General features: G+C 40.9%; 1 protein-coding gene across 7 annotated transcripts in view; it reads right to left on the reverse strand.

Moving 5' to 3' along the window:
• Positions 1–18338, reverse strand: part of KIAA1549 (KIAA1549 ortholog) — a 140898-nt gene that overhangs the window by 63489 nt on the left and 59071 nt on the right. For all 7 annotated transcript variants that reach the window (XM_031507962.2, XM_021536577.3, XM_021536569.2 and 4 more), the window contains exons 2-3: positions 7134–9818; positions 5586–5674 (exon numbers count right to left, since the gene is read on the reverse strand). In XM_031507962.2, coding sequence (XP_031363822.2) covers positions 5586–5674; positions 7134–9818 — 2774 coding nt within the window. The remainder of the gene's footprint in view (positions 1–5585; positions 5675–7133; positions 9819–18338) is intronic.

The following is an 18338-nucleotide window of genomic DNA, read 5'->3' on the forward strand; positions in this document are numbered from 1 at the left end:
AGACACTCTTATCCACCATTTCTCAGCCACCTAAGTAAGAACAAACTGAAGGGTTTTATTTATTTAAACATATTGCAGTGTCTTCCCTCCTTCAGAGAAATTCTCTCAACATTAAGAACACCTGTTTCCCCACCATTTTCTTCCTTCTTGGTTTACTCCCCCAGTTTGCTTTATTTGTCTGTGGCAGTCGCACTTCAAAAGTATTTTGGGATATCCAACATGATGGCCTCACAGATAAATAATGTAAACCAGAGACCCAAAGTTTCTGATAAATGTGGACCTCTTCACTGAAGGGATGCTAGCCCCTTGCAGATGCCATGCTGGTGAAGGGATGTGTTAGATAACTTCAGCTCCATAAACAACCTTACAGACTTAAATTGTGACCCACATATTCCTTACTGGTAGTGTAAAGTGATGGCAACTGCTGTTGAGATGAGACAGCAAGCAGCTCTTTCCTGTCTTCTAAAATGTCTGCATTTCAGAGAGCTCATCTTCACCAGAAGAAACTACCTCAGCAGGAGAAGGAAATGAGAAAGATAATCTATGCTGCTCATTAAGCCTTTCTTCTTTCTTAGCCCACAAATATATGCAACATCCAACTTTTATTTTAAATGGATTTAGATCCATAAAACTCAAATTTATTTGATATGAATAATGTGCACAGCTCTTTTCAGTTCCTCTTATCTGGAATTTTATTCTTTTATCTCATGATGAAATAATCTCTGCAGCTTCGGTTTGTCAAACAGAAACAGCAGTTAAAATGGGTAACATGCCAAAAGAAAGTTGCCCATTACTTGCAAATGAGACTACTTAAAAGGCAAGAAAAAGAGGAATTAGAATTACAAATCTCAGTGACAATTTGCTGGTGATTTCTGAAGAAATATATGCTGAGGAAAAAAGGCCTCCTGCAGCCAGCATATACTTATGCACCGGAGCTGGGTATTTCAGACCTCTGTAACCAACTCAGCTGCCTCCATCTCTGACTGGTTGCACCGCACCACACACACCAGGAAAGCAGCCTTGGAATTAACTTTTTCAGCTTAACAGCTAACACTAGTTCCCTTCTGTACTTCACTGCATCATAAAAGCAACAGCAACTCCAGAATGGACATCCAAAATAAAAATCCACTTTTAACAGTAATTTTGAGGTAGGCAGATTAGAACCACTACAAGTCAAAACAACAGCTGTTTCTGCTTGAGATATTGCAGGGTTGTCTACAATTAGCTCTCTTCAGCCTAATCCATATGACAGAAATAACAGAGCCATGACAGCATGATGCTATCTACAAGCTAACTCACAGGGAAGTCTACAAAGTTATCTAGGAGAGATGAGCACAGCTCATGACTCTGGAATCATGATTCATGGATGAGAATAGCTGCATAGCTCTAATGGTTCACAAACCCACCCATCCATCCAACTCTCTTGGGAGTTTGACCTCGACTGCCAGGACAGCTAGATGCTAACAAATTAGGTGGCTGAACCATCGCATTTGAGTGTTGCTCTCCAAGTACACAAGCATGAATTTCTTATATTAAAATATAAGAAATTTGGGCCAGAAAAGCACACAAAATTCCATGTGCAGTCTGGAGCCACCTCCACTGCAGAAGCAGAAACCTTTAGCAGAAGCAGAGAACTCTTACAACACCTAGAGTTAAGCTATCTCTGCTTCAAAGTGCAATGACTAACCCAGCTCTGCTGTTCCCAGGACACAACCCATCTCATTCCAAGCTACCCTCACAAGAGAGAGCACATCCACTACAGAAAGTAGTAGTGTACTAGAAGCCAGAGGAGTATTCAGGAAAACCATGACTATATATCTTTTCTTTGTTCCTTATGATGTTTCCTAAGCATCTGTTATTGATTATTGTCTGCTAAAATACTTGATCAGATGTACCTTTGCCACACCTGCTGCATCTCTCCCTCGAATCCACGGGAACAGATCCCCTGTGGAGCCCGGCCAGCTGGACAGTGGGGCGAGGCGGGCAGAGGGAAGGAACTTCTCCTTGGATCCCGGGAGGCTTGGAGAAGCTCCCACGTGAGTCCAAAGACGAGCTGGTCCCACAAGCAAAGGAAAGAGGTGCTCTCCCTCAGGATTAGTTCCAAAGTTTAATGAGGGCCTGGAGAGATCCCAGGCCACATCTGACCTCGAAGGACCTCCAGAGCAAAAGAAAGGTCCCTGCCCAGAGCAGCCGATACAGGGGGGTGGGGAAAACTGAGCAGCCAACAGGGGAAGGACATGGGAGCGGCTCTCGGGGGGCAAGGCCTCAGAGTGACCACTGAGGAGGGGTCAAGGAGGAGTCCCAGCCAGGGTCCAGTTACCTGGTGACCCTGGGGGAAGGATCTGGACAAAGGGGAATGGTCACCAGGTGATGGACTCATCACCTGGGAGGAGACAGGGGGATGGCTTGGGGTTTGATGGACATACAGGTACTGATGGGAAAGCTGGGATGGACAAACAGGTACAAAGAGGGGATATGGAGGGACAAACCATTATGAGGGGATATACAGTGCAAACACAACTCTACACACAACCTAATCCATGCCTACACTCCACTGTACTAAGCTCTGTAAACGTCTGGCAGAAAGTATCAACAACTGATTTTCTCACCACCACCTTATTAAGAATCCTATAAAAAGCCTGCAGAGGTGTTTAACTTCCTGAAGATGCAAAGGCTCACAGGTCTTAAAAATACAATAAAGCTTCTGCTTCTACACACGTTAGGATCCTGAGGCAACAGTTCTCACTGGTTTTACACCCTTCTACAGTACCAGCCACAACTTCAGCAGTGGTGAAGCAGAAATGAAGCCAGTGCAAACCCACAAGGTGGCATCTTTGAAAGAAGCATTTACCTGGCAATGACCTGAACTCCACACTCTGGAAGCAGAGTTCACTGATTTGGGATTATAGGAGCCAGTATGTTAAGGACACACCACCAAACCCACATTAAATACAACAACCAAGTGGCTAAGGAAAAAATGCACAAATGCATGATAAAATTTCCAAGCACAAAGGAGGCTGGCAAAAACCCTTTTCCTGTTGGCATGAACTTAATGGCACCAGGGGTCCTGGCAGTGAGTCGCTGCCAACACTATTTTATTTACACCCCAGTGCAAGTCAAGTCAAGAGAACACTGTTTAACAGATCCTACCCAAGTGTCATAAGCTTTACATTACAGAGTATTGACTAAAATTACTCTTACTCAGACAATGGGGTCTTTTTCTTTTACAGATGCAATATGCTGAGACCAACCAGAAAAAAATTTGCAATTTTTGGTTATTCTCACTTTGTTGTAAGGATTTTTCTAGAGAAAAAAAGTAACAGAAGTGTTTTTCATTTGGCAGGATTCTGCCTCCTCCTTTTTCCACTTCAGCAACTCACAATGCTTGAAACAATAAAGTAGCAGAGACCAAAGTTTCAATTGAAAAAGTTGAGGGCAAAAAATGCTTTAATCCTCCTTTCACTGCTAAACTTGCTTCTTATTTAAAGTGAGCAGCAGTTATAGCCATCACTGCCATTGATTTTATTTTTAAAGCATACATTACTACAAAGTTAAATTTAACTGGACTGTCCCCTGCTTTACTGTACATTACATCACAGTGAGGGAACATCTGTGAGCTGTAATAAGAGACACAGTAAAAAAGCATCTTAGAGAAGTGCACTGCTTTACCATAACTTGCAAACACACACATGGTTTCTAGAGTACTGTCATCTAACAAAAGTCAGGTCTGTTTGATTAATTAAGTTTAGCAAGACAGAGAAATTCTGTTTAAAATACTGCATTACATCACCACTCAACATACTGCTCCTATAGACAGCTCTTTTTCAAATCAACAGTTCTGTTAGTATTCCACAGTTAGAGGTGAAAACATATTTGCTAGTGATTATTTTTAGTGCAAAACCCATATGATAGCAGCATTCTAGAATAAGCAAAACTGATTCAGCAAAGATGTCTTGCCTTTAGATAAAAAAGATTTTCCAAAGGATGAAGCTGGATCAGCTGCATTAATTATAAAAACAGTTACTTCTCAGAAACCTTAGGACTCCTTAGAAGCTTTCTCCTATTGAGAGCTTTACAAGGCAATAGCAGGCATGAAAGGCAGGAATTAAAAGGGAAAAATATAAAGTGAGATATCAAATGTTTGTTCCAATTAACCTTCAAATATTAGCTAACGGATTTTCTCCTACTGCTATTAACAGTGAGAATGTAAGAACTTCCATATTAATGAGATATGTAAGGTCACTGAAAATTAAGTGTGTTTCTATCATTATGAACATCTAACTTCTTTTTGACTATTCCAGTTTGCACAAACTGAAGGTATGATCTATAAACCAGAAGAAAAATCTCTTTTATATATTAAAAAAAAAAAAAAATCTAAGTAGCTCACTAGCAGGTGTTGTTAGAAGGACATAAACTACCCACAGTTTACAGAGCCAGCTCACTGTAGCTGAAATTTGGCAGGAATTTATAACACTCCTATCTTGACTGAGAAGTAGAGATGTACATGCTCAAATTTCAGACAGGAGTTTAATCACCGAGTGCAGTGATCATGGGAGATGCCAAAATTAAAGGCACCAAGTAATTCTGTGCATGGAGAAATGCAAGTTTTGTTCAATGAACTGCCACTTACCTACAGAACAAAAATGAGATCAACTGACTCACAAAAGATCATCTGGTACTGGGCTCTGACTACTAGATGAATACAGACATGCAAGACCGCAAATGCAGCTGAATATCATCTACCCCAATAATTCTAGTGAAGCATTTCCTCACCACTGAAGTATCTGGTTATACAACAAAGGTACCCCCATGTACCCCTCTATCTTTTCCTCTCAGGGTTTGAGACAGAGGTGGGGAACAAAGCCTTTAACCCTTATTTCAACTAGACAATCACTTGGAAATTGGAAAATAATATTGAAATCTTGTTCAAAGATAATTCCTTGAATACCAAAGCAGAGAAAGTTTTCAGAAAACTCCAAGGGTACAGTTATTCCTGTAAGGGGAATAAGGACAGATGTTACACCTACCTGAAGGCTTAGATATAACATCTTACTATTGCACACCTGATTTCTTCCCCCTACCTTTTTCACCTGACAAATCAGGCATTTGGGATTCCACCACCTCCCCTGCAAGTGTTGATGGTCTCGCTTATAATATAAAATAGCACAAGGCTGTGCAGAAAGTTTCATTTTGTTTAAAGTGCTAAGTATGTAATCATCTAGAGGAACAAACAGACCTGCTTAACAGGTATTTTGAAGGGTTAAAGTTCATTTCAATTCACCAGGCAAAGGAGTGAGCAGTAAATTCTAGACACTGCTGGCTCACCTCTAGCAAAGCCAAGGGAGGTTTGTCCTAGAAAATGATGGCATTCTAAAAGTAAAAAGTTGACATCATGTTCACATTAAAAAAAAAACCAAAAAACAACCCAACAAAAACATGACTAACATTTAAGTTAAAATAAAATAAAGCTATCTCTGATACAGTATCTATGGACTGTTTGAATTACTGTTTTAGCTTTTGAACTAAAAGCTACCTACCATATTACATTGATCAAAGAGTATGTCTACACACCTCATACCACTTACCTCTAGCTCTACCGATCTCCTGAACTGAACTCTGAGCACTTCTCTGATGGATTCACTGACATTTCGTAGAACAGCTCTTCGGGCCAGCACTAGAAATTAATGTCAGTCAGAAAATACCTTTTAGCTTCAGCTCTTAAGTTTTTAATAAAAGTTGCATTTTCAACTGCACATTGCAAGAAAAAGCAGGTAGTGAGATCAGTTGCATCAAACAGGTAAGATGAACAACAAGGACAGGGGACAAGGTGTGACTGTATCCTAAAGAGTGACTGTCTGTAAAGTTTAAGGAACTGTAAGTTTATTTTATCTTCTTTTGTTTTTTCCACAGCTAATGTCTAGCATTCTGATAAAAGACACTTTTGAAGATCCACTGCAGCATTCAAATGGGAAAGTAGCAGCATATTCAGTCTCAGTGTGAGTCTGCTGTTACAACACAGTTAAAAGTTTTTGTAGGCAATGCATGGAATGCAGGTAAGGTCAGAAAAAAGCCACAGAAAATATGCATCTGCTTTTCTCTTAAATAAAAAGTAAGCAAACATGACATTAATTAATGAAAGGGATATCAACAGAGTAAGAAAGAGCTTTGAAATCCCCACATCCCAATGGATGTCATGTCTGTTACAGTCACACTTGACACCGTGACTGTGGGTTATGCAAACAACTGAAAAGTGTTGTGCTGTCATCCTGCATTTACTTTCCATCAGTAACTTGCCTACAAAAGTACTCAAATTACATTTTAAGAAAGTCTTCCTCATCACTAGCATAGCTAGATCACCTACATATGTGGAGGATGAGATTATGCTCATTCTGCTTTATATCTCACAACTAAGCCTTACGAGTAACAAATATTGCTCAGCATGAATATGCAGCACTTCTGCAGCTGCCCTGGATTAGTTTGCTGGCACTGTTTTGTTAACAAGCTAGGAAGAGACAGGAAAATACCAGAAAAGCAAATACAGATGCTAAGATGATTAATTTTGAAACACATTAATGTCACTTTTTCTGGTTACAAACACACCAAATCCAACTGAAAGTAAGTATGGGAGGAGGTAAGGTACAAACATAAGCTAGTAAGGTGAAGTTATAAACATGGTTGCAAAACCAAAACATTTTTTAAACCAATTCTCCTTTTACATATTACATTACCTCACATGCAGGTATTTTTTAATAAACATCAGCAACAACTGAAAGGAGAAACTTACTCAGTCAGAACATTGCAGTTTGGCAGAACAGTACCATGACAGTAACATTCATTTACAATCAATCAAATGATAAAGCAGCCTCTAACTCAGCACACTTGTATCAGCAATTTTTGAGGACAATTTCATTCTCTGTGCAGTGCAATGTATTTGTAACGCTCTCTCACAATGGACTTTATCCAAGTGAACTCTATTATTTTTAACAGTAAATGATAAATCAATGCTTTTACAGCTCTTTGTCTAAATTTATGCCATAAAGTTCACTTAGTTAATCCAAAATCTGCAATTTAGCTAGGGGGTCATATTACAGTGGCTTCTGAAAGCCAAAATGAAAATGTTGGGAGTATCTTACCTGCAGTGACCAAGTAGGCGTCGGGAATGGTGATGTCGCAGATGTATGGCTGCCTGGTAGTAGTCACAGCAGAGGTCACAGCCACCACCTCAGATGGAGTAGTGGTCCTCAGCGGGGTGGAGGAGAATGTCCCTGGGCTGCTTTTAGCACTGCTGGCAGTGGTGAAAGGAGCTGATGCATCAGCACCAGCAGTTACACTGCTTCCTGATGGAACTTCATGTCCAGGGGGAGGGCTGGCAGTCAGAGGAAATTGTGTGGGAGCAAAGGAAGAGGTCACAAACAGAGATAATGTAGGAGAGGGCATTACGCTGATGGTGTCGGCATCTGATGCAAGATTGTCAGGGTCTGTGGGAGGAAGGGCTGTGGGGACACTGCCTCTGCTGCCAGATGTTAAAAGCAGCGTGGGGTTAACTGTAGCACCAATATCCTCATCAGAACCCAGAGCAGTCGAAAGTAGAGATGAAGATATGTTTAAGACAGGAGTTGCCAGAAAGGTAGTAAACGAAGAGATCAGATTTGTTTCACTGAGCAAGAGGCTGCTGGTAACAGACTGGGTGTCAGAAGTGGGTAGCACCAGGGTAGGAACCACAGAGTGAGAGATGGAGAGTGAAGGCTCCAACTGAGAGGTAGCTCCTGTGGCAGCTGAGGTAAACACAACTTCAGAGCCCACTGGCAGTACCGAGGATGTTTCCAGAAACACGGATGACTCCGAGTGAAAATCTGATGATGGCATTATTTCAGGAACCTGTGCATCTGGAAGGGACGATGCATTTGAAAGAAAGTATGATGTTTGGCCAAGATGTAACTGAGAAACCTCAGCATCAGTGGCAGAGCTGACAGTGGTAGCTAAGTCCCAGCTGGTAACATCCTCAGGAAGTACTGATGTCCCAGTCAACAGGGTCTGAGGTAACAGTGTTGATAAATCACTTTGCATGACAGAGTAAGAATTTACCATGGTCAGTGATAAAGACAAGTAACTCGATTCAATAAGAAATGGTGTTGATAAAAGATCGGATGAAAAATCTGAAATATTTAAAGATAGTTCATCCCTTGTAGATGTTTTGCCAAGCAAAACCATGGATTCTGATGGCATTAATTCTGGCAGTTCCAGCAAGGTTGTCAGACTGATTGCAAACGATGTGACTGGCTCACTGGGGATGATGGTAGAGTCCAACAGAGCAGTGGTGGCACCAGGAAGTTCTACATAAGTGCTTGGAGTCACCGAAATTGTTTCCAGAACAGGGAGAGTCTGGGAAACAGAGATGTTCAGTGATGTTTCCCCAGGGAGCTGATGGAAGGAGGGAGATATTGTTATAGGTGTTCTAGTGTCTGTAGTGCTTAATAAAAACATGCTTGAGTCAGGGATTTCTGCGAATCTGGAAGAAAGTGAAACAACTGGTCTTGATGGAAAAGAAGTATCAAAAATCTCAGGTGTAGGTTCCTCTAATTCATACACATCAGTAATTATAGTTGTAAATGCAGTTATGCCTTGTACTTCAGAGGCTTTGATGGACAAAGTTTCAACATAATCGCCTGAGCCCACATCATGTTCTGGGGCAAAGCCTGCTTCTGGCAGAAGTGAAACTTCTGAGTCACAATAGAGACAGTAACTGTAAGATCTCGTGAAAGGCACTGGACTCTTGAGCTCACTGACAAGCTCTGATTGACTTGGTATTTCTGAACCAGCAGGCAAATTTGGTGCTGTAGTGGAGAACCCGTGTGTAAACAGGCTGGCATTAAGAACTGTATTAGAGTTCATGGAAATGGCAGCTGAATCAAGAGGGAAAGACACAAGTGGAAGACTAATAGGATAAAAAGCAGGCTCAGCACTGGCTGCTGAAGCTGGTGTGGGCCAGGGAATGCTTGGAGTGGGGTAAGTCCTTTGACTGAGAAGTTCTGCTGCCTGGCTACTCACATAGGTGTAAACATCACCATACAGGTCTGCACGCTGTGCTGTGGCATCTGGGGCCCCAGGGCTGGTTTCACCCAGCAGCTTGAGATGGAGAGGAGATCCTTCTGAAGCACCCCCAAAAGGCAGAGCTGCTAAACTTGCATTACTGTTTTCCTGTGCCACAACTCCTGTGTCAGAAGGAATGGAAGTGAATGGAACAGCTGTATTTGGAGGGTACAACAGCAAGTCTCTATTTGCTGTTAATATTTCAGGATCTGGTACAAAAGGCTTTAGCTCCATAAGAGTGTAGGTGCGTTCAGAAACAGCACTCGACGAAGTCTTCTGCTGTGCCGTTTCTGAGATATCATACAGTGAAGAAAGGACAGATAATGAAGGTGTTAGCAACACAGTTTCTAACATTTCTCTTGATGGCTCTACTGTATTAACTGAGTGACGATCTGTTAAAACTGCAAAAGACTTCACAGGAGGAGTCCACTGTGCCTTTGAAAAGGAGCTAATAAATTCATCATCACTTAGGAATGCCTCATTGCTCGTTACAGAGACATCTACCAACGGTGGCATACTTCTCCCTTCTGAAATCATGGCTGTTTCTTCTTGGCGAAGTAAAGTCCCATCAAAGGAAGTGGTAACTGATGATAAAACTGTTTGAAGCAAATTACTTTCTTGGGACTCCAAAGTACTCCTTGCTAAGGCTGTTTGTGTCCTGCTGCCTGATATGCTTTCATGCATCATTGAGAAAAAGGAAAAATTCTGCTGTTCCAAGGATGTCTCATCTAAATCAAGAGGGAGAGAAAAACAAAAGCCAAAACAAAACAGATCAGCACAAGCAGTAAGACTGCCATGAGCAAACCTCACACAGAATATTTCTGGAGACAACTGCCCAAAATTCAAGGACGAAGACAAAGTAAAAAACCCTCCACAAGCAAGTCAGCACAAATAGTAAGATTTCTTGTGAAATTCCATTCCTTGGAAATGAACAGGACAACACAAGCTCCTCTCAAAGCACTGATATGTCTCTACAGCAACACTCCAGTAGGACTCATGGAGGAGCAGAAAGTGTCTCCCTCTTACCCGTACAAGGTTACACTACATGGCAACTAGTGGTCTCGCAAAGCAAACACACTAGAAAGGGTAACAAAGAACAAGGCAGGGGAAAATCTACATAATTTTAGGTGTTTTGCTCTCCTGTAGTATCCCTTAATTTCCTCCGATTTTATTCTTTCTTAGTATTAAGGCCACAAGAAGACCTACTCTGTTTCATGGATCAAATCTTCCCCCTCATATCAGAAATAAGTGACATGAGAGATGAAGAGGGGTTCCCTTTTTCATAAAACAAACGTGGACCTGATATCAACAGGAAGAATTTGCTAACATGTTGTGACATGTTTGTAACATGTTATTTTTACATTATCCACCATTCATATGAAGTCTGGCCTGTTAGCAGTCACTGACAAATTGCTTCATTACACAATTGCTATATTTATTCACAGTTCTCTTTATACGCCTCCTGTAATAAAGCTTTCACTCCTCTAGCTTGCAGAGCTCAAGTAGTAATGGCCAGGTTCAAACACAGAGGAGAAAAAGTTGAGAATTCACCACATATTTCAACAAAATACTGTCCTCTCTCACAAAAAGCATTCTTGGGTTACAGAGCAGATCTGTATAGAAGCTTTTCCAAGCACAGATGAATTTGGCAGAGAAAAGGCTGATTACTTTCCTGAAATCTTGAGATTGGATGAATAGCATTCAGAGCTGAATTTTTAAAGGAAATCACAGAAAATTGCAGCAGAATAGTTTTCAAGGGTACACACAAAGCATTCATCTTTAAGTTATCTATCACGCCTGCTCACCCTATTTCTGTATGGGATGTCCAAGCAGTGCTGCTGGAACCCACTGGCAACACACATTAACAAGGATGGAGGGGCAGGAATCACATCCAGTTAAACCACCAGGGACCCGTTAATGTAAAAACAAGCATACACATTACAAAGCACTGGACAAATGATACAGTACACAGCTCAACTGCAACTACATCTGTAAACCTTTAATGGGTGCCTTAACTCACTAACCCACAGAAAGGCCTGCAGGAATAGCTCACCTATCTGTTTCTCAGTGTCTAACACCACTTTCAGAGGTGATAAACTGCTGTTCTTATCCCCTTCTCCCTGGTCTGTCTGCTAAACTCCTTGACACAACTTTTCAAGTGCTGACACACCAACTTGATAAATTTTGAAGATGCTGATGTGAAAAGCACAACTAGGAGAGCTAATGCTTACTACTGATCACACCTAAGTGAATGCTGTGATTATATCCTTTATATTACAAATTCCATGAACAATGTTTTGCAAGATAAGAGATACTATTCTCTCAAGCAGTCCCAATCCATTTTTTCCCTCCACAAACTCACTGTTAGGCATTAGCAGCTTTATGATGCTTAGCTGGGTTATGATGATAAAATATACTGCCTTATAATGCTCTCAGGTGAAGAACAAAGTGACAAGAAAAAATACTCTCGTAAAAGCTATATAAGACAAGTAAACAAGTCCATCCTCAACCTCTTCAACAGAGGTCAGATTCCTGAATACAACACAGTGAAGAACAGTGCAGCCACCATGGAATAACACCTTTCACAAGGAGTTAACATGAGTACCAGACAAATTAGCTTCCAAGAAGCACAGAACCAAAATGTACCCTGACACAGCTCTGCCAGTTGACCAAAAGTTGCTCAACTTTTTTTTCATTGGTAGAAGCCTCCCGGGCCTCATTCTTTTTTTTTTTACTTATGCTTCCAACCTTTACTTTTCTCTTTGTGACATTCTGAGTAAGCAGGGAGTTACTAAAGGAAGACTTAACAAGGCTGTGAAACAAACACTGTCAAAATGAATAAATTCTCTTCCTACATGCATGTGCATTTCCTTTCAGGCAGCCCTCTAAAATCCTGCCCAGCTTGGTACTTTGGACACCTAACCCTTGCTTACAGTGAATTCCATAGTGCAGACAAACATGGTAACAGGGAAAATTACTCCTTGTTCACCACAGCCTTAATTTGTAAATCTCTGCAGCAGAACACAAGGCAGCTGTGACAGCTTCAACATAATGAGCATGGCAAACACAGCTGACAATTAATATGACCAGAGAGAGATGAATAAGAACACTAATTAGTAACTTTTGATCAGGTAACTCCACAAATCCTTGACTCAAAGAGGTGATTCCACAAAAACTACTCTACTGCATATCTCTGCCTATGCTGTGCACTATCTTTTTCCTTCACCCGCTGAGAGCTACTTTATTTTTGTTCAACTTGACAGGGGAGCTGGCACATGGCAAGATCCTGCTGGAAGTAAAGGTCACCGAAAAGATGTTCTGAAGAGTTAAGTGCATAACCCTAAGTTGTCCAACAGGCATGCAGAACAGGCAAGACTTTAAATTCTTTCTGAGTTTAGGATGTTTTTTAAAACTTTTTTGGATAGTCCAATAATATTTTTTCTTTGAAAGACAAAAGGAATAGTAAATAATTATTTTATCACACACTTGTGCCTTGCCTCTTAATGTAAAGAATCTTACATCCTGATGCCAGGAAGGAAAGAATAGAACAGAATAGAACAATAGAACAACTTCTGAAAAAATGGTTCCTTTTTTTGAAGGAAAACACAGTGTCTTGAAAAAGTTACAAGCTCCAAGACAAAGTAAGAGCACTGTTACCTACATTAAGTGGAAATGGAAAAAATTCACCTATGCATGTAGGATTTTGAAAAAAACCCACCAGCAAGTTTACAAGTTGATGTTCCACCCGATTTAATTTCTCAGTGTTTTAGAAGCAGGGAACATTAGTGATATGCCATTAATAATACAAATTAGTGTTTTCTGCCAGCTCCACAGAACAGCGCGCCCCTTGAATAGCGCTTGTCAGGACTGAGCGTGCCTCTCGGGGAGAGCAGATGGGACGCGTGGCAGATGTGTTTGGGAGCAGCCCGACAGCCCACAAAGAGGCAGGAAAAGCAAAGGAAAAAAGCAAGGAGGAAAAGGCACAGCACAGCATGACAATCGGCCTCATCAGCGCAGAGTGGCCGCTCTGGCTGCGCCGTGGGACAAAGGAAGCAGACAGATTGCACTTGTTCTGCTGCATCTCAGTGCCACGGCTGCACAAAGCTATTGATGAGTATCAACGCTGACTTGTTTGTTTGCACAGCTGCTGCTGCTGCTGGGTGACGGTTCCCCGGTCCCCTTCAGATGGGCTTGCATCAGACAGGCCAAACTTCACCAGGCTGATAACATTATGAAAAAGAATAGATAGCTTAGGGAACAAAGCTGTGATCCCAAGCTCCAGCAAAGGCGAGGAAAGGCGAGCACTAGTGGCAGGGGCCACAGGAGTCACAGATGGCACCGGTACAATGCCACAACTCAGACAATGACACTGGGACATGGGAGGAGCAACAACACAGGAAATCTGCTGGTGGCTTTGGGGTGCCAAGCTCTCTGCTGCTCCTGCTGCCCCCCAAAACTAGCTGGCATCACAAGCAAATCACAAGAAATGAAACCTGTCACTGAACAGAGCGACCCCTGAAACTGCCAAGTCCGAAATTACAGAAGCACAGCCGTGCCCTGCTAAGGCTGCTGCAGACATGTGCATTTGGGAAGGACAGAATTTTCTCACGACTACAGAAAAGGACTGCTGCAATCCAGAGAGTTCTTTGGTGATAAAAATATACCATGTCTGCACACCAAAAAACTACACAAGTTCATAAACCAGAAACTAGACTAGTTGTTTTTCCATATAGCAATTAGAGGGATGCAGATTGCATCCTTCCTGTAACTGCAGTGCTAAAAAGTAATGTCTGTTCTATAACCTGTAATAAAGAAAAGAAAGGATGTTTTCTATAATATACATATATACTGATATGCTCTATATATTAATATATGTTCTATATTCTTAATTTATAACAGATATACTTCCATGTATTTTAAAAATGTAGGATCCAGATGTAATCCCACCTCTGTCACTGATGCCTTATGTGACTTCAAAAAAGTTGCATAATTTTTCTGCACTCTGCTATTAAGACATTGCAATTGTACACTACCACAATTCCCAGTATTTACTAAAAAAGTCAGTAATTTTCTATATTATCAAGATGTTAAATCATAGACAGGTACAGGCACGACAACAAATACAGGGAATCTTTACTTGTAATAAAAATTAAATCTTAACAATAGAACCAGTAATATTTGTTCTATTATTTTTGGGAAACTAAGTTATGAATAATAAAGTTTGCAAACAACAGAAAATGCCAGCAGACTAACAGCAAAACAGTTCAAAACATGTATCACTTTAAAAATTCTTCTGTTTACCAACACAATGACAAACAAAATTAAATTTTTAGTAGCTATGTTTCTAAGGCAAGGAGAAAAATTACTTTTTTATTGCTGCCCATTGCTTCAAACAGATGCATTTTAGGCAGAAAGGCAATCAGTGCTACATACATTCCAAATATTACAGTAAAATTCCTGACTAACTATGTAACAGGAGCTCCCAAATCATTAAAATTAAAGTTATGAGCTTACTAGGACTATTCACCACTTGACACATTTACCTGATTATGGGATGGAGCAGCATATCCCATTTAAGGGAAGCTTCTGATAACATATATTTTAACTTATTCTTCAAGAAATGGGAAGTAGGAAATTGAATGCAGTGTACGACTCAAGACCACCCAAGGGTAGGAAGGATGATAGAAAAAAATGTATCTGAAAAAAAATCTTACCTCTTCCTTCTACAGCTTAAAACTTAATAACTTCCTAATTTATTTAACAGCATTTAGTACAGCTCCCACCAAAAGAGCTTGTATGTATTGTATGCATTAGGTCATTGCAAAAAATTTAAATAGTTCCCTTGTGTAAGACTCTAACTAAATTTCTTAGGAAAATACCAGTCACAGAAGCATGTGCAGACAAAAAGCTGTCTGCTTTCTTCTCTGGGAGGCATTAAGCATGAATTGAACAGTGATAATAATTACCCCTGGCACACAAAAGCCAGGCAGAGGAGGGAATGGGAGCCTGAACTGTCCCTCCTTTCCCAAGCTCCAGCTCACAGCTGCTCTGCGGGGCTCCATGCAGATTTTGGACGGTTCTGTTCCCTGGAGCATATGCTGCACCCCTGCCCAGTGCACCAAAGATGTTGATTTTCTTACTGTAAAAGAATCCCTCATCATTTAAAATTCATATGAGAATCTGGTAACTATTGAAGCTGCTTGTACCACCTGAAAGGCTAAAAGAAAGAGAAAGTAATGAAATTGAAAAATTATGCTGTCTCAGCCCTCTTTCTCACTGCAGCTGATGAAAAATTTTCTTGACAGAAAAATCTGTATTATGAGGATAATAAGTGTTACTAGGAAGCAGCAGGCAAAGTGAGTGTCTAGGTACACACATGCTCACTTTTACGTATTTCAGGTTTGAATATGTAGCCAAAAAAGTAGAGGAACATCTTAAAGTCATTCTTCACCCACATGCACAGCTGATGCTCAGCTGCTGCCCAGGTGCAAGTAGACAAGAAGCTCCCCCTGCTGCACAGCAAATAAGCACAAGCTTCCATCTCTGTATGAGGAGAAAACGTGCACCAAAGCACATAGGGGCAAAGACAAACCCGTGCCTGCTGGCCAGCAGAGTTATGAAGGCTTTGTAAAGAAAGAGTTTTAGAAGGCAGCCTAACTGCATTTCACACTCCAGTCAAAAAATACACTACAAAGTCCTCATGAACTGTTATATTTGACAGTCAATACCAATTAGCCTGTAATAGCAGGCACCGGCACTGACATTTTTTTCCTTCTCCAACATTAAAGCCACCCTCAAAATTTCCCTTCGGACATTTGCTAGTAACCATAGGCAGTCTGAGATTCCAACTTCCACTGCATGGCCAATGGAAGAGCTCAAGAGGAAACTTGTGATCTGTGCTCTGATTCAGGAATCTTCCTAACATAGCTACTGCTGAAGCAGAACAGGACCCTGTAGTAATTTACAGTAAATGGTAGACTAAAAGAAAAAGAACCCACAGCTTCTCTTTATTTCATACCACTGTAACACATTGTTTTGCATGAGAGAGATCAAAAGCCGTGCAACCCAAGGAAAGCTTTCTGTAACAGAAGGTTAGAAGCAGACCACCAGATGGGGCATTAAGGGCAGAAGAATATACAGAGGGGGTCAGAGGGAGCCACCCCACCATCCACTCTTTAAACACAAGCACAAAGTGATATCCACCTCCCAAACATTATTGCAAGCTTGGGAAAACCATGACTCAGCTAAGAAGTGGGCTGGGAACAAAGCCTATGCACAGAACAGTTTGCTGTGCCTACACAACACCTGCAAATCCCAAGGCTACATCTCCACAAGAGAAATCCTCTCCTGTGGAACTGCATGAAGCTCTTACAGCACCAAGATGCCTCAAGCTGACAGTCCCTCTCCGGAACAATTCTGAAGCAAATAAGCTGTGACAATTCGCTCCTTTTCCAACATCTAAGAGGGGAGAAAAGTAGATGTTTATGACACAGAAGCCTTCCATGGCCACTGTGCCTCCCTGCAGACCATCACCCAGAGCTGAGGACAGCAGTGCCTTTGTGCAGAGCTCAGTGCTCTAACAGGACCGGCTGTCTGGCCACGCACACACAGGCACAGAAACCGCACATCAAACCCATGTTCAAAGTGTAGCGTTTGCTGGGAGCATTCACGCTTTTTTTGGCACTTAGTTGTACATGACATCATTGTGTGGGAAGCCATATGTTAGAGATAAAGCACACACAAACTTGAATTGACTTTACAAATGTTAATTCTAAGAAAAACTCTCATCAGATTTGCTCATTGGGATAAACAGGTCACATTTTTAAAATGGAAAAGCTTTCCTTCCCCCCACTTCCTTTTTTTTTTCCTTTTTTTTTTTTTTCTCCTTTTAATTGCTCTCTGCACAGCAACTTGATTTTTAGTCTCTAAGCAGCCAGTGTCAGTTTTCATCCAACTGAATGACTAGTGAAAAGCTTTATGTTTATACTCAACACTGCAGTGTCCACCAAAATGCAGATCCTGGAAGCTTTTGAAAAGACCTATTAAATTTCTATTACCCTTTTTTTACTGCAGATGACAGATCATGAGTGGCATTTTGCACACAAGCAGAAAAAATACATCCTTAAAACAATTTTACTTCTTACACTGCATTATCAGTATAAAATCTCTACAAGCAATGAAATGAGAGAGAGCCTGAAGACAAGAGTAACTGTCTAATTAAAACAGATCATACGCTGTATCCTAGAAACCCAGTCATCCACAGGGACTCTCTTCATTGACACATATCCTTAACTGTGCTGTTCTACCACAGAGGAAAAATACCCTTGACTGAGTTTTAAGTTGCTCAGGTCAGCAGGCTTGCTGCTCCAAAATCCTGTTACTTCAAGGAATAAATGGAAGTCACAACCTGCAGCACCTAAAAGCAGCTCCTATGAGAGGCTAATTCACAAGGCTTCCACTACTGACACAAAAGCACGATGAAAAATCTGAAGATGAGATTTTCAGCTGGCAGGGTACCATCACTCTGTATTGAACTCAGAACAACAACTTCATTGCTCCGGGGCCAGATCGCAACAATATGCCTGTACATGCTTAATTTTTCAAACAGTTGTATATGAATAAGCAAATAATACCAAAAATCTCCTGCACAGTCGGATATGAAGGCATTTAGTGGTACTCGCAGCATGTATCACTTGGCAAATCAAGGCACATGAAAGAGAATCTGTCAACGCATTTTCACAGGAAAAGGAGATTTCAAAGAGAAGCTGGGAAAGAGAGCAGAACAGTCCCAGCTACTCCAGCCTTTGAGGCTGAAAATAAGCGTTTCACCAAAAGAGTGCTGAAAACATGGAAAGAAAAGGGACATTCAAAAAGATGGAACAGAAATTCAAGAAGTACTTGTGTACATTTAGGTACAGTTAATTTGAGGTTACCTAAGTTTTTCTTTACAATGTGCAATTGTTATTGACCCTGACCTCACTTGGAAAAAGAGAAATTAAAAAAAAATCCTGTAATAAATAGAGCAACTGCTTAACACCAAAGATCAAACTTCTGTCATAATTAATACCCATAAAACTTCCAGAAGACAATTTCCAGGCAAAATTATTAGAAAATAAGAAAGAAGGCAACAGAAGTATTATTTCAAACAATTAAGACCTATGCAAGAACTTAACCAAAATAAACAAACATTACCTTCTCTATAGGCTGTCAAGCTTAAGTACAATGTACAACATAGACATCCATGTACA

The sequence above is a fragment of the Lonchura striata genome, chromosome 5 (assembly GCF_046129695.1).
Source record: "Lonchura striata isolate bLonStr1 chromosome 5, bLonStr1.mat, whole genome shotgun sequence".
NCBI lineage: Eukaryota > Metazoa > Chordata > Aves > Passeriformes > Estrildidae > Lonchura > Lonchura striata.